Source organism: Eupeodes corollae, chromosome 2 (assembly GCF_945859685.1).
Source record: "Eupeodes corollae chromosome 2, idEupCoro1.1, whole genome shotgun sequence".
NCBI classification, from domain to species: domain Eukaryota; kingdom Metazoa; phylum Arthropoda; class Insecta; order Diptera; family Syrphidae; genus Eupeodes; species Eupeodes corollae.
This window is the reverse complement of record NC_079148.1, coordinates 126,187,713-126,213,586: the sequence shown is the minus strand read 5'-3', so window position 1 is coordinate 126,213,586 and position 25,874 is coordinate 126,187,713. Positions and strand designations below refer to the sequence as shown.

Below are 25,874 nucleotides of genomic sequence, written 5' to 3'. Positions count from 1 at the left end.
TATTCCACTAATATGACAATTTTCGATTAACGATAAGAAGTAAGTGGGTTACTAACTTGTAAAAAAAACTTCATCTTGACTTTCTTGAGCAGGATTTTTTTTTTATTTTGAAGGCAATAATTCAACGTTGACGAATAAGATATAATCTGACGATTACCGTAAGCCGAAGTAAGGAAAAATAATCGATACAGTTCAATGCGTGCAGGTACCTGATGCCAGCATTCCCATTTCCACGTTTCTATTACTCTCTCTCACTCACACTCCGTCCTAACTGTTGGTTCTGTTTCCATGACGCCTTGACAGCTGATCGCGCAGTTGATTTTTCGTTTACAACGTATTTGTAATGCCTGAAATTATTTTGCGATTTTGATGTTTATTATGTGAATTAAAATTTAAAAAAAAGTTACTATGAGTGACATTAATGTAAAGTGTGTGTTTTGTAGTTAATTAATTTACAAAAAACTATCAAATTGACGTTATATACATTACAAAAATGTATAAATGTATAAGAATATCGTCAGAGTAAGCCGGTTTTCCGAAAACCCCGTACAGGATATGAGAATCTGAGGCTTACAAAGAATCTTCATTAAATGACGTATACCACGCACGGTGCTACCAATTATTTACAGCAATAAAAAAAGAATGTATACTGTTTTCTTTGCATGCTATTTTTTCAGCTCTTCAATTCGTTAAGTTAAAAGATTTGAAAGAATACAAACAAAAATTCTTGCCATTGTCAGATTATGCGAATCCCTTCAGATAATCGTCAGATATGAGACAGCACGTTTAGAGTACATATATAAATGAACCATATACATATATCTTAATCTGACGCGCTCGAGTATTTCAAAATGGCGATTTTTTGTTAGTTCTAATAATGGCCACGAATTTGGTTCACATCAAATTCGTCAGATTATAACATAAAAGCCTTCTTTTAGGTTTACTTAACATTCCCTTTAAAAATCTGACGCGCTCGATTAATTTTTTTTTTGCGTTTTCAACTCTTACGTACGACATCCCCACCATGGAAACAATTAGATTAACATACGTATATTTTCACCTCTCCTCACCGATGAAAGAGTATATATGATATGACATTTTTTTCTTCACATCACCTAGCTTAGCAATCCAATAGGTCTCTTTGACGCTCGAGTAAATCCCGATTTAGCACCCTGGGCTCCCCTACTAATATAGAAATATTCACTTAACAATAATTTCTGTCGTACTGTACTCGTACACAAATAAACATAAGTTTCCAAAGGTAGATGTCGCTAACAAATATGCCATCCCTGTTCGAAAACTCTACTTGCGATGACAAATGAAAAAGTTTAGGCACAAAATAAAACGTCAACGTCCAACGTGAATTCCTCCAAAACAAAACGTCAAACAAAAATTTTGAAAAGGAAGAATGCGGGACAGCATTACTAATCTTTCTTTCTGCACAAAGTACATTATTTTATTTGATTATAATTTCCATTGTGACATGAAATCTATTTCGTGTTAATTTAACAATTAAATCTGCTGCAAATCGTGCAGTCCACGAAAACAAATCAAAATCCGAAAAGATGTTGCATCTATAGCTCGGAAAATAACTTGAAAAAAAATATCAAATAACTCGCGCGTGCTATTTCTCTCATCTTTAAGAAGAAAAAAAGAAACGAACAAAAAAGTTGTGCTTCTCCATTCATCCAGAAAAAACGGCGGCGACACCACCACAGCAACTCTGCAAACTGCAACCATTCATCACAATTTTTATAACGAACATCAGGAGAGGAGGCGAAAAGTACAAAAATACAACACAATAGAGCCCCAAAAATCACAGGTCAGCCTTTTGTCTTCGGTTTATTTTATTAGTTTATCATTAAATTTACAAACCTCTTAAAAAATAGAATAGTAAATAAAAAAATGCTTGATTTTGTGACAAGTTACCATTTTCTGTAATGACAAAGGGTGTTCCAGTCCCAAAAAAAGCAGAAATAAGAAACGGTGACGGAGGGAAGGAAAAACAATGAATAGCCACAACGTTTGTCGTTTCTATTTGGTTAACACTTTGCCTTATCTTCCGTCGTACTTTATCTCTAAAAAAAGCAGGTTGAGGATTTTCCAATCCAAACCGATACCACGTCCATCCAAAATTAAGCTTCCCAAAATATGGCCAGCGAAAAAAAAGACATAAAGAAAAATAAAAAACTACGTGTGAAGTGGACGGGCTGCTTCACCTTATCACCTTTGTTTTTTATATTTTTATTTTATTATTTATTTTCGTGTGGTATTCAGTTAGTTAACTTATCAATATGCAAATTAATTTGTGCTCAGTTTAGAAAAGCACAAAACGAGAAGCTTCAATAGCTAACAGCGTATTTTTGCGGCTGCAGCGGGAGTAGAAAAGTAAATTTTTGCGTCGTCAACGTGTTTTCTTATAGAATATTATTGTTAGGTTGTTTTATTTATTGTCGTCTGACAAAAACATGCAAGTAGATAGGTTCCTATGTGTCACAATCGAAATTGAAATTGAAATCTATTAGAAATTAACATAAAACACTGGTCGATCTGGTGATTGGCTTCTACTGGTTTTGTATTTGATTTTGGTTTTGGTTTTAGTGGCTTCTTGATGACAATGCTAATTGTCAATTCAGAACGAACTTTTGTGTGTGTCTCTTATCGTTACGCTAATTTGAAATTATTCTCATTCACATTCCTTCTAAGTAAGTGGTTCTGAGCTCTGAAGGTTGTCCACAAAAAATCTGAAACCAAAATCGACAAAAAATATGAAACACATCTGAAATGTTATTTGTACTCGGTTTGATCTTGGTTTATCTTTTTATGGGATTTTGTTTTGTCGTTTTGGTCAGTGCACGTGCCAAGTGCCAAGAGCAAAGAACCAACCGAGAAGATAAGCTTGTTGTGATAGTTGCTTAACTCTTCTCTTGAACACACTCGAAATATTTGTTCATTCAATTTATTATACTCGTATTTATCTCATTACATTTTATTGCCAGAATGTTTTTTTTTTGTTGGTTTGTTTGAAATCTTTTCGTTGTTGTTTTGCAATGTAAATTAAACGACAGTCACATGACTCATCATCATCATCTTCGTAGTCGTAGTTGTCGATACCAGCAGCAAAACCTCTGTGTGTAATCAACCTTTGAATAAACACAAAAAATAAGGTATGCGCAAGAAATATACTTCAATTTTCTATGCTTTCCTTCTGTTGTGGTGTTTTTATTTTGTATTCGTACTCAAAAATTTGTATCGTCTCTATTCAACCTATAACCTCTGTTATGTTGTATTTTTTTTAACAATACTTAAAGAAACCTTAGCTAGGAACCTGCCTCCATGTACATAGTTCTTGTGTTCCTAGAATTTATTTGAAAATTGCGTATTATTCTTAACAAACAGTTGGAGAGATGAAATATGTCAATTCCAATGAATTTTAATTTTCCAAACAACGCAACAGCTGACAGAGATGTATTGTTTCTTGTTGAATTGAAAAGTAAAATGTATGAATAGTATGTCGTAAATAATATATGTATGTTATGGTAATCAAAGTTGTCCTGTTTTCAGTTACACAGTGTCTGTTGCAGAGGCGTTTGAACCGTTCGATCGAACTGCGCTATCTGCTGATGAAAATGCCGAATCTTTGAAAAACAAGTAGGATCTTTTGTCTAATAAAATACACTAAAAGCCTTTTCACACCAAACCCAAAACCGGGTTTTCGGCAAAAAGTTTCCAAAAACCCGAAAATCGTTCACACCGAACATTTACACGTTTTCATTTGACATTTAAATTTATTTTACACCAGCTGTCAAATTTTGTAATGATGAAGACATTTCTGAGTAAACAGTTTTTGTCTTCTCAAATAATTTGTGAAAATAAAATTAAGTCCCATCAATTCAAATTGATTTTAACGTAACACTAGCTCGTCTCGAAGAAGAGTTTCAACAGAAGTTCTGCGGACGGGTGGAATGGGCTCAATATATGAACCAAGAAGAACTACAAGCTCGCTTGGCTGCACCTATCCTCATTGTTTACTCAAACCGGTCCGAACAATTCACTAAAGAGAAGCTGAATGTCTAGAAAATATACAACAACAAACAAAACTGTTACAACAATAATTTATTTTATTTAAAACATTTTCTTCTTCTTTCACATCAAATTCAATCCAAAATATTGTGGCCGTCCGAGCAACTTATAGGCGGGGTTGAGAAGATTTTGAACGATTTCGTGTAGGTCCTTATGGCCAGAGTAGAAAATGTCAATTCTTAGTTCCAGATTCGTACCAAAATCTCACTCATTGAAGCTGTTATGATGGGCTGCAATTTCTCCATGACTATCTCTTTGGTTTTTTCCTTTGAGGACTCACCTGACTTGTCCAAATGACTGAGGATCTTCTTGATGTTGACTTCGCTGTCCATCAAGGGGTGATAGCCCTCTGTTGTGGTCTTATTTAGTGGAACAACGATTCCCACATTGTGAAATGTTTTGGCGCAAATTTCCTTAGCCCCCACCAGAAATTTTTTTTCATACTTGTTCTCCTCCACAAACTTATCGCCCAAACCTTTGTAATTGAACGGACTTATTATAACGAACTATGAGCAAGTCTCTTTCGTCCTTGGGGTCGTCACATCAGTAGCCATAGTGAATTCCGCTTCCTCGCTTAGCAAAGACTTTTGAAACTCTGGAGGATCATAAACGAATTCTTCCATATTCTGTTCATAAAAACAAAGCAATAATTCTTATTTTGTAAGGAAATTGTATAAATAATATTACTTACCACGACCAAATTTATTTCAAAATATCTTGAAGATCGAAAGCTTCTTGATGACCGGCAGTACGGCTTTCGAAGCAATAGGTCCACTGGTGATCTCATGGAGAAAGTAAGATTATTGCACTTGATATTTCAAAAGCGTTTAATAGGGTTTGTCATCGAGGTCTCTTAAATGCGTGCTTTCGGTTTGCATGAATCCCTGCTTCATTGGATTAGTAATTACCTTTCGGATCATTCCATACAAATATTATTGGATGGATTTAAGTCTGAAAACCATTAAATAAATGCTGGAGTGCCCCAGGGCTCTGTTCTATCTCCAACACTCTTTCTCATTTTTATTAATGATCTCCTGTCTGCAACATCTAATCGAATACATTGTTTCGCTGACAATAGTACTCTTAGCTCTTCATATTCGTTTTCAGACTCACATCCTTCTTCTTTGGATGTGAAACTGCAACGTCAAAATATGATAAGCTCAATAAATTCCGACCTAAAAAGCATTGTTCAATGGGGATTAAAAAACCGAAATCGCAATGCTGTCTTGTATTGTTAAAGCGAGGCAATGGGGGTACATTGCCATTATCCATGGATGGCATCTGCATCAATGAAACTGAACACCTCGATATTCTCGGTATGTGTGTCACCAAGCCATCCCTTGTGGAATGATCACATACGCGATGTCGCCAAAAATGCCGCAAGGTGTTTGGGTTTCCTAAGACGATGCAAGAAATATTTAACCGCTTCTAATCTGGCTGTTATCTACAACATTTACATACGTCCAAAGCTTGAGTATAACTCCCATCTCTAGGCTGATGCTCCTGCAAGTTACCTAAGCCTCTTAGATAGTGTTGAACGTGGAGCATTTAAATTGATAATATCATCATAAGTTCATTTACTTCGCTTGAACATCGTCGTAAGGTTTCTTGTCTAACCCTTTTTATCGTTATTTTAACGGTTTGTGCTCTAGTGAAATAGCCAGTTGCATTCCTCCCCTTAAACAGTTCAACCGTAATACTCGCGCTTCTAGGAATGCTCATCAGTATACCCTCGAGTCTAAATTCGGCCGTAATGTCAAATACAGAGAGATTCGTTCTTTAGCCGTACTACGCGAATGTGAAACGCCTTATCACACTCTGTCTTTCCTAGTCATTGCAATATTCAGGAATTCAAAACCAATGTGCACCGACATCTCTTTGTAAACCCTCTCTCCTCTTCCTAGTGCTCACACTGTGCCTCTGCACAATAAGGGCAGTAATATCACCTTGAGTGTGTGCTTATTATAAAAAAAGAAACATATGTTTTGACAGCAGCCATCAGCTGTTGTTTACATTAATTTGAGCGCTGAATGTTTCTAAAGGTTTGTTTGTTTAGTTCAACTTTGAATTACTACTTATTTTATAAGAGGTTTTATATAAAACTTGTGGTTTACGAAAAATTTTTGTTTGCCAAAAATGTCAAGTTGGTCCATAGACAAAAAACTCACTTGGAAATATAGCCGTCGTATTTCTTGTAATATTGGACAAACTGCTATGAAATGATTTATATCCTCCACATCTCTTCTATTGCAGATAGGCAAATTTGTGAGAGATCCGATCTATGGGGGACAAAGTTGAGATTAAGGATCTTGACTCTAGCTTTAAAAATGAAGCCGATAGCTTCAGCAGTCATTTCTTTACAAAAATAGTTTAAAGTTGATGACAATTGATGTTTTAAGCGCTTAGAAGATCGTCTTATGAAGTCCATTTCCTCTTTTCATAACCTTAGCTAAATAGTCGAAATGCCGTTTCAGATTCTGAATACATATCGGTGCTATTCCTGATTCGACATGTATGGCGTACGTAGGTGTAGCGTTAGGCAGTTTAAAAAGTCTTTTAAAAAAGTATCTTTGTAAAGTCATAAATTCCTCTATTTGAGCGTATCCAAAGGCTTGGACACCGTAACGTAAGCACGTATTTATTGTTGCATTGAAGACTCTGTACTTTGATGAGAGGTCGATAAGCTGGTTGCTAAACAAATTGTGCCACATCAGGCTTAGGGCCAGTTTGGCCTCTCTGGTTTTCTCTTTCGCATGATTGCTCCAGTTTAGGTTATAGGTCAGCAATAACCTAGATATTTAAACTCACTCATAATTTCAATATGCTCGTTGTTGATGTTCCATTATTCTTCAGCACTTCTTTCATGCCGCCTAAGTTCAAATATCATAACCTTGGTTTTTCTAGTATTGATCCGTAGGCCCCAAGTTTCGCAATATTCTTTAAGTCTATTGGTTTGCAGTTGTAAAGAAAATGGGTTATCCGCCAAAAGTTCCAGATCATCTGCATACAGTAAAACTTTAATCAAAGATTCGCCAAATATTACACCTCCGGGTAGGATTTCACAAACAGCATCAATATAAAGTAAAAACAAAATGGGGCTTAGAGTACATCCTTGGGGACCTCCCGCCGCTGTCTCAACACTTTCGGATAAGTTTTGCCACGAACTCAGAAAGTTAAAATAAAAATGTTTTCGAAAGGCCAAGAGACGATAGTTTGTAAATCTTTTTCTTATTCCAGGACAATTCCATTCTTCTAAAAAAACTAAAAAGTGTAAAACTTTCCTTAATCGCATCAACCATTCGTTGTCAAGAGGGTTATTTATCATTTCCATAATTCGTTCTCTGATGAAACAGCAAATGGTACAGCATTCATTCCACCCAATTTTGTATTGCATTGACATCAAAATCCCCTGTGTTTCCATAATTGTTGAAATATCGTCAATGGCATCTTGTTCTGAGGAAGTTTAGAAATGATGAAAATTGTTGATTTCGATAAAACTTACCTTCTTCCTCATTTTCGGCACAGAGTAAATTGTGCCAACATTTTTCGGAACATCGGTGGTAACGAAATTCCAGGACTCAGAAACACCCCATAAAGCATTCTTGATGTTGAATGAGTTCATAAAATTTATCCTGTTTTCTGAGCTTACTAGCTTTCGTATAATCTCTTTGGTATAATGGTACTTTAGGCTTCGAATCACGCCTTGGTCCATTGGCTTAATCAGAGAAGTGCAGTTTGGTGGAATTTACAACACTAGTATACTTGCGACCTTAAAGTCATTAACGTCTGGGTGGGCTGGACAGTTATCCAAGAGCAATAAAAGTTTGGAGTTCTTGTCAAGATTTTTTTTCCCCGGTGCGCTTTAACTTCTGGGAAAAAGTTTTTCATAAAACAATCAAGGAACAATTTTTGGGTTACCCAAGCCCCCTTATTTGCATTGTAGATAACTGGAAGCTCTCAAGCATTTTTTAAAGCTCTTGGACGATCCCTTTTGCCAATAACCATCAACTTGCATTTATGAGTTCCTGAAGCATTAGAACTAACCAGTACAGTAAGTCGTTCCTTCGATTCCTAATGTCCTTCAACTGAACGCTCGCTGTTGCATGCCAAAGTGTTTTGGGGCAAACATTTCCAAAAAAAGCTTTTTTCATCGGCATTGTAAATTTACTCATTGCTTAAATTCTCTATTTAATTGACTTAAGACAATTCTTCTACAAAAAGCGTAGAAGCTTCGTAGTCAGCAAATTCTTTTCCCCTATTACTTTTAATCCATGAATTCCATTGCGGTTTTTGAATTTTCCGAGCCATCCTTTAGAGAATACACAGTGAGAGGCTATGTTTAGATTTTATATGAAAAAATGTTTCTTTCTCCATTATTATTTGCACTGAAATTGGAACTCCTAGAAATCGTTCCTGTCGAGTCTACTATGGGATTTTCACCTTTTTTAATAGTTTTGAGCCTCGCCAAATCCTTTTATAGTGAAACGAAAAAGTCTGCGAAAAATTTTAAAATCTTTTCTTTATTTTTTAGAATATCATACACTGTTTGGGTACCGATTTTATATCTTTTAGCTAACATTTTTACAGGCATTTACTACATTAATTAAATCAACTTTTTCCTTAATGAACAAAACTTTACGCGATCTTTTATTTTCACTTAATGAAGAAAATGCCATTATCATGACGCTTCGCTTCAGATTTTCCAACCAAAACTGAGCAAAATCCATATTACAACATATTATCCCGATACTTCTTTTTGAGTGTCTTTTAAATACAATGCAATAGATACCAAATTCCGATGGTTTTTAGATGTGAAAAAAACTTGCTGGGTATAGTTCTCATGTTACAGATACATTTTATTACGGATAATAGAGTTTAAATAAAAAACTTGTCTGTATTATCGGAAAAGAAAATGTTTTTTTTTATGGATAAAAGATTTTTTACGGATATAAAATTTTTGTATGTTAAATAATTTCATCACGGTTAATAGAACGTCCCGGATAATCGAGTTTCAACTGAATTGATTTTGTATTTTATTGTAACTTTGTCAGTTAATTCGTTAAATTAACACTAACATACTTAAGTATCTTGGCCAGAATCTAGAAGAAACTTCTTAAAATGATGACCGTTGTCTAGAGAAAATTCACGCCGAGCACTTCGTTGCGCATGTGCCATTTTTCGCAGTTACATGTATCACTCTGTCCCTGAAGTGATACACTCAAATCATTTATTTTTTTAAATATATCTGACAGATAAGCCAATTTCAATAACCAACGCTCATTACACAACATGTCCCCCAAAACAAAGTTGCCGTCAATGAGGAAGGTTCAGCTCTCATTTCGAAAAGTAAAGACATACATATGTAGATTGTAGACTACCCATGTCATCACATTGTATTCTTTGGCCGGGATTTAATAAAGTTAATTATTTTCACGTTTTCGTCCAACATCTCTTTAAGGGAGACTGGCATTTTGTTCAATGCGAGGGCATGGCGGTGTAGAACGCAGAGTCTCCGATTTGTCTTGATATTGTTTTATGTATTTGACAAAGGAACGGCGTTAACAAATTGTTTGGCCTTTTAACCCAACAAACATTCAACAATGTCCTTAACACATGGCTTCATTAAGTTTTCAGCAATGGAATGGGCTCCACCAGTTTGCGCTATTCGGAAACTTACCAAGTAGGACGCCACCAACTCATTTTAATAATTGTTTAAGATTTAGTAAGAAATCTGTCGGTTTGATTTTGCAATGGATGAATCTCTGAAAAGTGACGCTTGATTTGCTTCAAACATTGCACTGTTCGACAACACTTTGCGGCTAATTACGCATTGAGGTTTGTTGCCAATAGTCTCAGCAAATCCAAAATTTAAATGAAAAGCCCAAACCGCATTTGAAATTGCAAATACTTTATGATCTATGTATTGTTTAACACATAATTGCCATAATTAAATGATTGCTGTTTTTGAAAAACTTAATAATTTTGTTTTAGCTAAACTAAAAGCCCGAATCAGATTTTGTTTATATTTTTTTTTAATAAATGTATTTATCTATTAAATTAGCTACACCATTAAAACGAATATATATTTTTTTTTCTTCTCTCTGGCATTATTCTTTTTCTTTTTTCAATTGCTTTTTTCTTTATGTAACCAAATTTTTGTACTTTCTCTCACAACATGTTTAGTTTATAAAAATATACCGGCAGACGGCCCATGAGCCATGCTTGTAATCTTTAGTTTTAAGTTTGTAAATTTTTGAAATGAAAAAAAAATAAAGATGATAATAATAATAATAATAATAATAATAATAATAATAATAATAATAATAATAATAATAATAATAATAATAATAATAATAATAATAATAATAAAAGTTATTTACCGGGAATTACTATTTTACGTAAATTATGATTTTGTTTGTAAATACCCGTCAGTTGGTGATTCTTCAGCAGCTTCGGGTGCTTTTGCGGAGCATTCACTAGCATTTTTAAAGATCCAGATTTAAGCCAGCGATCCTTTCGAAAATTGTACGTATACAAGAAACAATAAAGTAAAACTCACGTACTAAAAGCAATTGCAAATTAACTTCACCGTACTACGGTTAAAAGTTTGCATGAATTAAATAAAAACCAAGTGCTCCGTGGAGAACACTTTGGGAAACCCGGCACTAGAGCATAATTTTAAACGTAATGTTAAAAATAGAGATTCTTTTTTAGCCCCACTACATGAATGAAGAATGCTTAATATTTCCCACTCATTGCAATGTGCATCGGTACCCTATTTCAAATCCAATCCTCGTTTCCTAATTGCTCGCTATGTGTTTAATCTTTATAAGGGTGTTTATAACCCCTAGAGTGTCCGCACAATGAAATAAAACAAAAATAATTATCATAACATAACATTGTCATAATTTTAGACCTGTCTATCGTTTAATTTTCAATGAACACACAAAAACCTCGCATCTTTGAGTCCTTTTTTTATTCATTCACTGCTAAGATTTCAGCTCATGTATTTAATTTTAATTTTAATCGCGTAAGACACAAATTTATCAATTTGTTTTGATATGATAAAATGCAAAAATTAATTTTTTACGACAATTACGAACGGCGCAGTGATTTTACTAATTCAGTCAATTAATTTCTCAAGTTTTTATTTTTTTTTTCAAAGAATGCTTGATTATAAAATTATAGTTTTTATCATATTCGTACCTATGCGCAAAATAAGGAGCGCTTTGAATAGCGAATGGAAAATTTAACAGAAAGCAAACATTTTATACATCACTCATTTCGGGAATCCCATTCTAATGTTCACTTCGAATGTAAAAAGTGTACCAAAGGAAATTAATTTACGTTTTTTTTATAAATCAAAAAAAACTGAAACAAAAATATTCGTCAACTCGAATATTTTATGAACAAAAAATGATTTTATCTCCAAAACAATTTTGTGCAACGAAGAATAACGTTTTTGAAATCTGGTAAAATTTTGACAAAAATCTCATTGGTACAAATTGATTTTCGACTCAAATATCTTTTCAACATTAAAAATATTGGCTTCAAACTTATGTTGTCTAACAGAAAATATTGTTTTCGACACTCAGTAAATTTTGTATAAAAATCCAAAAGTCAGTTTTTTTTTTCATAAAAAAAATTATACGCAAATGCTACTAAGATTGGTAAAACTTGGTTCTTGACTAAAAATCTCGTTAGCAAAAATAGATTTTGAAATGAAACTATTTTATCATATACAAAATATTGTTGGTAGTTTAAATTTTTTTAGAATAATTTAACTGATAACTTTTTTTTAACAAAGCACGAAAACCTACAAACCTTTTAAGCAGGACAAAACGACAGAGGGGATGGGAAGTTATCAGTGTACTACAGTGTACGCACTACAGCCTCTTTTTATTAATTTGGTTTCATTTTGTTTTGACAATTTCTGAAAACGAAAGAATGGGTACCCCATTTTAAATTGTTTGCTATTTTCTGAAGCTGTCATCATTTAACGAATAAAAACTATGCCATAACTAAAACTGCTATGGTCCAAAATTGTTGCTCAAAAAATCCCTAAAGTGTCACTGTTTGATGCAGTTCTTGGGCCAGATTTTGGGACCTAAATTATTCGCAACTAAGGCTGGCGCAACTGTTAAGTGAAATAGATTGCGTTACCGAACTAAAAGAAATTGATGACTGAAATGTGAATCTTGAAGAATATTCTCTTTCAACAAGATTACAGCGGGGCTGTACATGCAAAGTAACAGTCGCAATTTCGCAAGAAAAGTGTGATCGTGTTATTTTTAAAAAAAAGATGACCACTTTTGGGCAACGAAATTTGAAAAGTTTCACTGTGTTATTTTTAGAACTTGTTTAGACATTTTTGTTTGAGTGAAAGCTAAAGGCAAATGCTTACCAATCAATTGAAGACCTTAAAGTATTAAATTTGTTAGTGGTTGGTGGAACAGTTGCTACTGTTCTGTCCAAACGGTCCAATCACTAGATTTGCGTAGACCACTGATAAAATGTCGGCAGCACTGTTTCCATTTTCAAGTCTTTAAGACGACTCATACAAAAAAACCCCAGCTCTGTCGGGTATTAAGGCTTCAGTTTACGAGTACTATTGTTCATGTTATATAATTTACCTAAGTCTATTGCTATACATAACAGTACGTCATTCTTAGTTTTACTTTATCTGTGATTTCCAAACATTTCGTTTAATTCGAATCGCTATTCATAGTTGAACAATATATTTTTTTTAATTTTATATTTTGAATCCAACAAATAACATATTTATATCGAATAGCAATTAATATATTTTATTTATAAAACTCAATGCCACAATAAATTTAGTTTAGCGCCTAAAAGGAAAATATTTAACCATAATAACAAATTTTATTTTCTGATAGCAATGTTTTTCAACCCTCAACACAAAAAAAAAAAAATAAAAAACAAAAACCTTTTATTTTCATTTAAAGTGGCACAATATGTCAATTTATTTAAAATGATGATAAGAATAACAACAATCGCTTGTGGCAATGTTCATTCATTTAGTAAAAATAATTAAAAATATTTTGTCTTTGCATTTATATTGCATTTTTTGTATGTCTGTGTCATCGATAAGACAAACAAATATATACAAAATTTAAATACAAAAATGGACTACCCGAAATAATTCTAATAATGAACTTGATTTTAAAAAGTTAAAAACTTACTTAAAATGTTTTGGCCATTGGTCTATAACGTCACGCACTGTGTTGATGGGTATCGATGACGCTGCTGTTAACAAAGCAGATTTTAGGCTATCCAAATTTCTATGGGGGAGTCTTACAGGCCATCTTTTCCAGTTCGGACCACAAACTGTAATCCAATGAATTCAAATCTGGACTCCCGACGGCCAATCTGCAGCTGCAATAAAATCCGAAATATTTGTTCTGAGTAACTCTTGTGTGGTTTTGGCCTTGTGTGCTGGAGTAGAGTCTTGTTGGAAGACCCATCTTTCCCCGTTGAAGAGAGTATTTGTTAAGCTCTTAACAACACCCTCGAGAACATTCTTCTGATACACTTTTGGACCGGTTATCACACCTTTTTCACAAAAGTGCAGTGATGTGACACCTTTATGGGAAACTCCCACCAAACCATTACTGAAGCGGGGTGGTGTCCACGCTGAACCCTTGGAACAACTTTTTTAGCTTCCTTGGATGAAGTCGCATAAATCTTATCATTTTGTTTATTATAAACTTCTTCTATTGTAAAGATTTTTTCATCCGTAACCAAGATATTTGTGTGGCCATCCACCGCGTGCCACTGCAAAAGCTTTTTGCTTCTTTCAAGTCTCATTTTTTAAGACTTTGAGTTAAAAGGTGTCCTGTTGCTAGGCTTTCATGTGAAGATCATCTCGGATCAGCCTTGACGTGGACCTAGCGGATATATCCAATATATCCGGAGAGGATTCTTACGAATTCGTTCACGCACAGCTTTTTCTTTTGCCCTCGTTCGAGCGACGTGGACGATCACTTCTTCGTCTGTACTCTACTCTTGACAGCTCAAAAAAATATTTTATAGTACGATACACAAACATTCGTTATAAACCAAGTGGTTTTAAAAGTTCGAAAATTTGATTTGAATTTTTTCCACACATATGTAATGCGATTATCGCAACACGATTTTCTTTAACAACCCACTCCATGATTTCTGATCAAAAGCTGAAACCAAATAAGCTTCCATTCTTTACTTATAAGATCACGTGTTTCGAAAAAGTAGTTATCGGTATTATTCCTAGTGGAAGTTATGAGCAATGCGCTCTTAAAATCGTGTAACAGAACTTATGGCTAGACGCGTGAAAAGACTTTAAGTGGCTCAGGCGGGGACTTACCCCAAGTCTTCTAGCTCGACTTTCCTAAGAATTATTTTTCACGCCACGGGTCCTAATGCCAAAATAACTAAGTATAGACAAAAACTAGTCAATTTAATATTTACTTACTTACTTAAGGTGGCGCTACAGTCCGTGTGGACCTGGGCCTCAACCAACATGCGTCTCCAGGCAGCTCGGTCCCTAGCTAGCTGTCTCCAGTTTCGCACTCCAAGTTGGTTGAGGTCTTCACGCACCTGAGTGCGGTACCTGAGTCGCGGTCTTCCTCTACTGCGCCGTCTCTAGGAATTGGATTCGAAGACCTTCCGGGCTCGAGCGTTGATGTCCATTCGCTCTACGTGACCCAGCCATCCAAACCGTTGGACTTTATTTCTGCTAACTAGGTCAATTTCGCTGTACAGCCCGTACAGTTCGTCGTTATATCTTCTCCTCCAATTTCCATCTATGCGTACGGGACCAAAAATCACCCGAAGAATTTTTCTCTCGAAGCATCCTAAGACGCTCTCATCTTTCTTTGACAGGGGCCAGGCCTCAGCGCCATAAATTAGAACCGGGATGAGTGTCTGGTGATTTTAGATGCTCGAGAGAGGATTTTAGTTCTCAATTGCCTTCTAAGTTCAAAGAAGGAGCGATTTGCAAGAGTTATTCTTCGTTTGATTTCAGCGCTGGTGTCGTTGTCTGTGTTAATAGCGGTGCCTACGTAGACAAAGTCCTTAACTACCTCAAAGTTATAGCTGTCCATGGTGACGTTTTGTCCAACACGTCGTGTTCAGTGTCCTTTTTTGATGACAGAATATACTTGGTCTTGCCCTCATTGACCACTAAACCCATCTTCTTCATTTCCTTCGCAATGCTCAAAAACGCTCCACTGACATCACGCTTTGATCTTCCAATTATGTCAATATCATCTACGCATCAGAGTAATTGGATGGATTTTTGGAAGATCGTGCCTCACAGAACGATGTTGATGAAGACGCATGACAGTGCATCGCCTGGTCTAAGACCTTTTTTGACATCAATTGCATCGGTGAGATCTTTTTCGACCTTGATAGAGCAGCGTGTATTCTCCATCTTCATTCTGCACAAACGGATAAGTTTGACAGGGATGCCAAAACTAGACATTGTTCTGTAGAGCTCTTCCCTATAGATGCTGTCATACGCGGCTTTAAAATCGTGGTGGTAGGTATCGATTTGAAGTTCCTGAGTTTTTTCCAAGATCTGCCGTAGTGTGAATATTTGGTCGATAGTGGACTTTCCTGCTCTGAAGCCACACTGATAAGGATCAATCAGGTTGTTGACGAATGGCTTCACACGTTCACATAATACGGCAGAGAGGATCTTATACGCAATGTTAAGGAGACTGATGCCTCTGTAGTTGGCGCAGTTTAGAGGGTCTCCTTTCTTATGTATCGGGCACACTATGCTGAGATTCCATTCATCGGGTATGCTTTCTTCCGACCATATTTTGCAGATGAGTTGGTGCATGCTCCGTACCAAGTCACCGCCTGCTGCTTTGAATAGTTAGGCATCGATGCCGTCAGCTCCATCAGCTTTGTTCGATTTAAGTTTAGATATATCTATCATCAGGTCGGTTAGGCGGAATTGTTGATCTGCGTCGCCGAGGTTGAGTGGTTCTATTTCCCTTACAGCAAAATTCGGTTCATCATCGCCGTTATATAATTTGTGGTCTTTCCATATTCTCAACATAGACTGCGGTTTCTCTACGATGTTCCCCTAATCGTCCTTACACGCTTCGGTTCGTGGCTTATACCCTTGTGAGGTTGTTTTACCTTTTGGTAAAATTCACGAATCTCATTCCTATTGTGACATCCCTCTATCTCCTCGATCGCGCGCTTCTCATGCTCTCTTTTTTCCATCTAAGAAGTCGGTGTTCCTCTCTCCTCTTCTGCTTGTAGAGCTCGCGAGCAGCTCTGGTCCTCCTGTGCTGCGCCGTTTTGTATGCCTGTTGTTTCGCATTCGTCGTCAAACCAGGGGTTCCGCTGTGGTGGCCGTGTGAAACCTAGCACTTCAGAGGCGGCATCTCTGATGGTTGCAAGGCAATGTTGCCAATGGTTTTCAATGCTTAATGCAGGCAGCATAGGATTCCATAAGAAGTTATTAGAGACCCGATCGGAACATTTATTTTAATATTTTATAATTCTAAATCAGTTTTTAAATATGAGGTCAAGGCCACATACATTCTAAAATATTTGTTTCCAATAAATCAAAATATGTCTATGCAAACCTTTCAGTTTCAACTCATAAAAGAAAGTCTAAATTAGATGTTAATGAAAACGCAACATACCTTTAAAAGTAAATTGTAACATAACCATCATTTAGATTTCTTACTCATCTCACAGATCATCAGAATTCTAGTTTTAAATATCTCCGGCTTTGTAAGAATAAAAGATAAAATCATCCACCCAAATTATTTTCCAAATCCAGAACAAGAAACTAAAGTTGTTTTTAAATCTCATCGCCGAGTTGCTGGCTGGCAACATTAATCATATGTTTTGAGAAACTAATTGTTATCTCACTTCGTAAAAGTTGTAATCGAGATAAAACATATTATATTTTCTTTTTGCATAGAAACTTGACAGACTCATTGTATCTACACTTTTATTCTTTTTGTATTGGAAAGTTTATTGTGTTTATGAGGCCGATGGCCGCCTGCCGTTTTGCTCTCCCAGCTCCCATCGATCCGACATGAACGTCGAGTATTTCTTTTGTTGCTTCGTATGCGTTAAAAATGTTATTTATGTATATTAACTAGGAAGCTGGCCATAATTCTCACCTACTCTCTCTTTCGATTGCCAATACCGCTTCTGTTGTTGTATCGAATGTAGTACTCCTCATTCTCATTGCATTTCACAGGTAATCAGATGATTGTCCACTAAAAATAGATTTTTTCGTCAACCACCAAAAAACACAAGAATCTAGAATTAAGAATTTTAAACAACTCTGAGACTGTCACCATTTACTTTTAATTTCTTTCCTTGGTTGCTCTACAATGTGTGGTGGTGGTGTAATTTTGTCCAGGAACAAAACGAATATATCACACATCACAAATAAGAACGAAAATAAAAAAAAAATAAAAAACGACTGACTCATTCATCTTGTTTTAAAAAGAACCGATCATAGAGCAGCGCCTCGGTTTATTTTGTTTCCTCTTCAAAGAAAACATTATTATTTCTTTTTAGTAAATTAATGAATCAGTTTTTATAACTAAGTCAATGAGATGTGAGGAACTTCATTTCATTTCAGCAGAGCTAAAGGAAGTGTTTCTTGTTTTAATTTTGTTTATTTTTTATGGCGCGCGAGATGATGGCGATCGTGATGGGGAGGAATTACATACATTTATATTATTCCTTTCTGACGCAGCCAGGTTTTTTTATATTTTTTTGTACTTCGTACCTGGGTGCTCTCTCTGTTATTCAATCACGAACACGGTTCACGAATACTTAACATTTTATTTGAGTATCTTGAGGCAGCTTCTCGCTTGCGTTTGAATAAAGTAAATATTTGTTACTACAATATTGCTCTGTGAAAACAAATCTCAGTTGACGTTGATCAGAGTTTCTGAATTTAACTGCCTCTCGACTCGAAACAAAATCTCAAAAAATAATTTCTTTTTAATTATTATAACTAATTTTCACATTCCGATTCCAGTTGTTTGTTTAAATTGTTTGAGGAAGAAAGCGAATAGCTAAGCGAAGGCAGCAGCATCAGCAAAAGCAGCAATCTAATCAAAAATAAAAAATGGGTACAACTTTGTCAGAACCTATAACCGCAAAGGAATCATCCTATTGCCAAAATGAGCAATATCGCGTGGGATCGAGTTGTATGCAGGGTTGGCGTATAAGCATGGAGGATTCGCATACGCACATCTTGTCTCTTCCCGACGATCCAGGTACTTCATTCTTTGCTGTTTATGATGGGCATGGCGGCGCTACGGTTGCGCAATATGCGGGGAAGCATTTACACAAATTCATAATAAAAAGACCGGAGTACGAGGAGGATATACAATCGGCCTTGAAACAGGTTCAAAAAATTTACCTTTTTTTATTTCACTCTTGTTTATATTTATTATTATTTTTTTTGTATTATTTTTTATTAGGCCTTTCTTGACATCGATTCAGAGATGTTGTACAACGAATCTTGTGGCGAACAAATGGCTGGTTCCACTGCTGTGGTTGTGCTAATCAAAAATAATCGACTGTATTGTGCCAATGCAGGTGATTCTCGAGCTATTGCCTGTGTAAATGGTGATGTAGAGGTTCTATCACTTGACCATAAGCCAAATAATGACGCCGAAACAAAACGCATCTACGAAGGTGGTGGCTGGGTCGAATTCAATCGTGTTAATGGCAATTTAGCCCTATCTCGAGCATTGGGCGATTTCGTCTTCAAAAAGAACGAATCCAAGAAACCCGAAGAACAAATTGTCACAGGTAAGTTGTATTTATTATTATTTGTTTCTATTTATTATTTATTATTAATAAGTAGATAGGTTATATTCTTATATTGATAAGAGGCAAGCTTATCTGGTCGAAAAGAGAGAGAGAGAGCTTAAGTAATAAAAAACAGTATTCATAACACAATCAAAGCAGTTGTGATGAAACTTTTTCGTATCTGATTTTGCATTTGTAAACGATGAATGAAATCAAATGATAGTTGAAGGGCAAACATAACCAACAAAGTTTATATTTTAGTTTGTTTTTTGTCGATGTCAATGGAATCAATATTTCACGAAAGTTAAAATTACTTTTTGGTTACAGAATGAAAATCAAAGGTATTGTGTTCATTGACACCCACACATTTCATGGAAGAGTAGGTTTTTTCATTTAATAGTTCAGCACTGAGGGTTAGGGGTTGAAGCCTAAATTAAAATTTAAAAAAAACTTTTAACTGGAATAGGTTTCAATGGTTAGACTTTTTGGGTGTGTAGGTGTTTTTTAAATAACAACCACAAGTTGTTTCAAAATGGGATTAGTTCAAATAAAGTAATTATTTACATTCATAGATTTCTCGAAGGAATTTAGTTTTGCAACAATGTAGCTTCCATATTTCAAGTAAATTTGAACTTCGACCTTTGATTTTTTGGTATATACTCCCACTTAGGTGTCAAACGTAGGTTTCTTTGTAATACAAACATAATTAAATATTCCTTACATGAAAAAAGAACGGCGGATGATAAAGGGATTAAATAAATCGTGTGCTAGGCTGAGTTCAAAAATGCAACTAGTTGCACAAGCCATTCCGAAAAAATTCATGCAATGCGTTTATGAACAGAAAAACTTCTACAAGAATGCGGCAGATATACAATACCAAAAACCAGTTCATAAATGTCATCAAACTAGGCGCCTATAAAAAAGTATGAACGAAATAATTAAGTTTCTTCTTTGAGTTGCAAGGGTTTTGGTTTTTGAGGAATTAACAACATTCTTTCAAAATGTCCAATTGTTTTATTAGGACTCATTTTTAATGTTTTGAATGCAACAAATTCATTCATTTCTATGAAGTGAAAATATTATATTTCAACTTATTAATAACAAATCATTTTATTTTTTGACAAAAATTTAATAAATATTCGTTTATTTTACCTACTCATCTTGTTCTGACATTTTCCTGCAGATCGGCAACAAAAATAAAATGAATGCAGCTTTGATCGCATTTCAGCTGTCAGGCTGTTTTTTGAACAGAGTTACGACTGAACCTTATTTTGGAGATCATTTGTTCTAAATGATTTGACATTTTGATTTGATTAAGTGTGACCACACTAAATTTTTATATTTCGAAGAATCTAATTTTTAATTCAGAGTTTGTCACAGAATAACAGTTTCTGAATTGAAAAAATTAAGTAAAGTTAATAAAGTGATAAAGAAAAGTATTCAGAATAAAAAGAATTTTTTTTCAACTAACGTAACAATTTGGTTTAAATTTCCATGTTGTGTTTATACCGTTTAAAATGTTATATATTCCTCACAATTTCAATTGAAATGAAAACAATCAAAGATTATAAACTTCGAATCGGTGTAGTTTTACTTATTTTGAACAAAGTAAACAATGGAAATAGTTTTGTTTCTTAATTCTAATGGCGAAAAACGAGAACATGTCACCATCTACACGGTTTACACAAGAACCCTTTGCTACCTCCGGATTCTCCTCCATCAACCTTATGATTCTTTCTTTTTGCTCTCTATTGCTCCGATTAGAATGTGACTGTGCTTTTTATAAAATAACAAACTAAAACAATTTTTTTTAATTGATAAGCGATAATGGAATCAAGAAAATTTTGCCAGCCAAAAATGAAAAATGGTATTTTTTCAAACGCAACTAACTTCACACCTTTTTACAAATGTCAAAATGTGAATGTTGGAAAAGTTTTAAGTTTAAATTTGATTTGCATTCTTACTTACTTACTTAAGGTGGCGCTACAGTCCGGGGCGGACCTGGGCCTCAACCAACATGCGTCTCCAGCCAGCTCGGTCCCTAGCTAGCTGTCTCCAGTTTCGCACGCCAATTTGGTTGGGGTCCTCTCATACCTGGGTGCGCCACCTGAGTCGCGGCCTTTCTTTACTGCGCCATCAACAGTGAATCCGTCCGTATCCGAGGCTTGTTGGTGCTTCGCAACTAAAGGTATTTTTTACGTGGCCAGGAAGTCACCCCGACGGCACAACCCCCAATCTGGAGGGCCAGATCCTTAGTATAACTCCAAGTAAGGGGAGCCGGATAAACCGCTCCTTACAGGCCTGGGCTCCGAATATGTCGAAGAAGCCCTATAAGGTGTTCACTAAGTAGTTCAACTTTACCGGAACTGTAGACGCCACTGTTGATTCCATCTCGAGAATTCGTCCGCTGCCGCCTGGATAAGGAGAGATGCCTTAGTGGAAACACCTCTCCCCCCCCCTCTCTCGTTTTCTGCCCCCAACAACTTTCCACTGGGGTTGGAACCCAATCTCCAGTTGAGGTACTAGGCACCCGATGTTCACCGCGGGGAGGTGAGAGTAGAAGTTGATAGACAGAGGTGGGTTTTAAGAAAAACCTGTGGACGCTTGTGTCCTCTTGAATGCACATGTCTACCATTTGAACATCTTGATTTGCATTCGGTTCGGTAAAATAATGTTTAGCATTCGTTGTAGGCCTGAATATTAGAAATATCTTATTTTTTTGTTTTTCACCATTATATTTATTATTTAACTTACATTTTTTCTCCCTCATCAAAATGAAACCCAAACCAAAAAACATAACAAACCAAAACACAATAATGTTTGACACTTGACAGTAAACCGCCAAAACAAAAGATGAACGAGTGCTTCAAGGCACTCGTAAATAAAAATACGAGTATCGTTTTTTCACGATTCTCGTTTCTCGTAATCGCAATTTTACAAATACGTGCTTCTGCAATCGTTTTTCGTAGTCGCAATTTCACAAATACTCCGTATTAAAAACGATTATCGTTTTTCATAATAACCTCCAGTACATTTTAATGAAATAAATGGTGACTCGTTAGGAGCTTGAGAATTGTTTCGCTATGTACACGGTAATGTTGCTTATTTACGAAGCCAAAAATGTGCTTAAGTACTAAAAACCGCAAAATGTACGAAGTGCTCTATTAGCTTCTCCAACAGATTCAATGTTTGCTCAAAGTAAATTTTAGCAATCGTTAAACGATTCATGAAGGATTTCTTTAACCCTACAGAGCTGTCAACATACTTTGACATTATTCAGACAACAAAAGGAACTGCATTTGATTGATAGTGCAGAAACTACTAAAAAATAATTGTCTACAAAAAAACCTTTTAGGCAAGGTATAAGTATAAGTTTAAGCGAGGTATAAGGTACTTATTCCTTTCCTAAAAAATTTGTACATAAAACATAAAATGGAATTGTGCAGAATATAAATATAACACAAAGTAATAAAGTTGAGCTTTCAATTTTTTTTTGTAATAAGCACCCGTAGCGTGATGGTTTGTGCGTTGGACTGTCATGCAAGGGGTCTTAGGTTCAATCCTTGCCTTTGCCACCTTAATTAAAACAAAAAAAGTTTTCACGGGTACTTCCTCTTGCGAGGAAATGACAAATCCTTAATAATTCTTGTCATGAAAAGTGCTTTCTCAAAATTAGCCGTTCGGATTCGGCATATAAACTGTATTCCCCTTCCATCTATGACAACAGTACTCGCAACAGGAATAGTTGAGAGTTTATAAGTCACTAGGCCCTGGTTCTTCATGGACTGTTGCGCCACCTAATTTATTTATTTATAATAAGCACGCACTTAAGGGGATATTACTACCTTTATTATGGAGATGCACAGTGTGAGCACTAGAAAGGGGAGAGAGGGTTTAAAAGGAGATGCAAATTGGTTTTGAATTCCTGAATATTGCAATGACTAGGACAAACAGAGTGTGGTAAGGAGTTCCACATTCGCGTAGTACGGCCAAAGAACGAATCTCTGTGTATTTGACAGTACGGTCGAAGTTGGACTTGAGGGTATACTGATGAGCATTCCTAGAAGCGCCAGTATTACGGTTGAACTGTTTAAGGGGAGTACCCGTGTAATGATGGTTAGTGCGTTGGACTGTCATGCAAGGGGTCTAGGGTTCAATCCCTGCCTGTGCCACCTTAATTTAAAAAAAAATTAATTTTCGCGGGTACTGCCTCTTGCGAGGAATTGACAAATCCTTCAAGAGTAATTCTTGTCATGAAAAAGTGCTTTCTCAAACTAGCCGTTCGGATTCGGCCTTAAATTGTAGGTCCCTTCCATTCCTGACAACAGTACTCGCACACAGGAATGGTTGAGAGTTGTAAGTCACTAGGCCCTGGTTCACAACGGACTGTTGCGCCACCCCATTTGATTTGATTTGTTTAAGGGGTGGAATGAAGCTGGCTATTACACTAGAGCATAAACCGTTAAAATAACGGTAAATAAGGGTCAGACAAGAAACCTTACGACGATGTTCAAGCGAAGTAAATGAACGTATGGTGTTATTATCACCTATCAATTTAAATGCTCTACGTTCAATACTATCCAAGAGGCTTAAGTAAGTCACAGGAGCAATAGCCCAGAAATGGGAGTTATACTCAAGCTTTGGTTGAATGAAAAAATATGATCAACAGTCATATGACATAAGTAGACTTTACTTGATAGTTAGGGAGGTTTTTCTTGACTAACTTTCCAGGTAACATCCCAAAAAAGGTGCCTTAATTGAAAGGCAGTTTTTTGGTAGCTGGCCTATCAGATACTAGAAACTTGACTTACTTGACTTTCCATTCTTAACTGTAACACCTTAGAAAACAACCATTGAAAGTTCTCATGCTAAAAATAAATACCATTTATGAGTGCCGTGTTTTGTTGTACGCAAAAAATAAACGGGTAGAAGTCCCGTCCGTAAATTACCTATATCTTGAAAAAGAATATTCCAATTAAACTAGATATGCAGTTGAATACCTTTTCATAGTTCCTCAGACTCCATATATATCTAAATTATCTTTTTAAATGTTTATCTTTACTTCTTTTCTAATACTTTTGATTTTTGATACATTTTTTTTTCTATCCAACAGCTTATCCCGATGTCGAAACCCGTGAAATCACCGAAGATTATGAATTCCTAGTGCTTGCCTGTGACGGAATCTGGGACGTTATGACCAACCAAGAAGTTATTGATTTCTGTCGTGAACGCATCGCCAGCGGCAAGTATCCCGAAGAGATTTGCGAGGAACTTATGACCCATTGCTTGGCACCCGATTGCCAAATGGGTGGACTTGGTGGCGATAATATGACCGTGGTTCTTGTCTGTTTCCTACATAATAAATCCTATGAGGATTTAATAGAACGTTGTGCGTCCAGCACTTCCACTTCCAACAAGACCAACAATACTGCATCCAAGAGGTGGGAATTAAAGGAAATTCCTGTCTAGTAATAATGATTCAAAAAAAAAAAAATATCCAAACATTCTCCATACTCTATTTTATATGCATATATATTATATATTTTACGTTACTTAATGATTGTGTTCGTTTTAGCTTTTCTTTTTTTAAAAAAACAAAACAACAACAAAAGATTTAAAATTAATTATTTTTGAAGATATCCTAAACGAAATGAGAGATATTTTTTACCGTGGGTAGTTTTCAAATTTTATTTTCATTTCGATGTTTTGATTTAATTGTTTTTTAAGTATCAACAGACAGAATTCATCAGAATAATTGTCTGTTTTCCAAATTACCACATACATACACACACAAATGCATATGTTTTCTTTTCTAAATTAGAAATTTTGTACATAAAAAAAAATAACGAAAAAAAAACATAATTAGAAATACAATTTAAAAGAAAAAAAAATAATATAAAACAAGTGCCGCATAATGTTTGGCTATAAGATCTATTAATTAATATGCTGCAAGAGCGATGAAATGTTGAAATGTTTATTAAGACACAGAAAAAAGAAAAATCAAAAAAAAAAACCATAACCTTTCGATGTAATTCCATAACTCTTCAAGAATAAAAAAAGATTGTTTTGATTTTATATCTCTTGGTTACAACGATTCTGCCTTTAATTCTTCTTCAAAATGAAATGAATCAAAACAAATTAAAAGAAACAAAATAAAAAAATATGTGCCTCTTATTGATTTTGCATTGTATAACATTTCAATATGTATCAAAAGTTTGTTTTTATTTTTTATTATATTTTACTTTATTTTACGTTATTTGTATCTATCTTTTATTTCTTTTTTTTGTAATGATTTTTGATTTTATTTTAATATTTTATATAAATCCTTTTCTTTTACTTTTGTAGATAAATGAAATGTGTAAATTGATTATAAGTGCAGAACCTAAGACCTAAGAACCTTACAATAAAACAAACAAAGCATAATAATGTAGATTAATACAAACAAAATGGAAATGTATTTTATTGCGATGGTAAATTTATTTTCAGATGAGATAAATATTTCAACAAGTAAGTATTTTAATTGGATGTGGAATTTTGAGTTGGACCCGGGCGGCGCGCGGAGTCCATTGATTTGCCTAATGATCCCATTAAGTCTCTTTAGAAGGACATAATGGGAGGATGTAATTTTACAGTTCTGAAAGCTTATTGATGCAGTTTTGTAGCTCTATTTATTTTCGAAAGAAATTTTAATTAAATTTATTTATGAAGGAAATAAATCTCAAAAAATATTGATATCAATAAGTTTTTAGATTACACACTTTCTTTAGTAGTGGTCGGATCATAAAGATTGCGACACTCATAAAGCTTAAACGATAAGCTACAATTTTGTGTACAAATGTCAAAAAGTTATTTACAAGTTTAGTACACATTTGAATAAACAACAATAATTTTACTAAAAGTATATGAAACTTTGTATACAATTCAAAAACTATTAGCACCCACGTATAGCTCTTTGTGTCTTCTAAAATAATGCCATACAA

The 25,874-nt window shown here is 35.1% G+C and overlaps 1 protein-coding gene across 1 annotated transcript; it reads left to right on the top strand.

Moving 5' to 3' along the window:
* Window positions 1–1,386: 1,386 nt before the first annotated feature.
* LOC129945873 (probable protein phosphatase 2C T23F11.1) lies at window positions 1,387–25,341 on the top strand. Its single transcript, XM_056055822.1, has 4 exons — window positions 1,387–1,822; window positions 18,113–18,484; window positions 18,561–18,894; window positions 24,008–25,341. Exons 2-4 carry the CDS (start codon window positions 18,203–18,205, stop codon window positions 24,361–24,363), a joined length of 972 nt encoding a protein of 323 aa, XP_055911797.1. The 5' UTR covers window positions 1,387–1,822; window positions 18,113–18,202; the 3' UTR covers window positions 24,364–25,341.
* The last annotated feature ends 533 nt before the right edge of the window (window positions 25,342–25,874 follow it).

Coding starts and splice junctions, on each gene's coding strand:
- LOC129945873 (XM_056055822.1), top strand. CDS start 18,203: ATGGGTACAACTTTGTCAGAACCTATAACCGCAAAGGAATCATCCTAT. Junction 18,485..18,560: donor TACAATCGGCCTTGAAACAG/GTTCAAAAAATT, acceptor ATTTTTTATTAG/GCCTTTCTTGACATCGATTC. Junction 18,895..24,007: donor CGAAGAACAAATTGTCACAG/GTAAGTTGTATT, acceptor TCTATCCAACAG/CTTATCCCGATGTCGAAACC.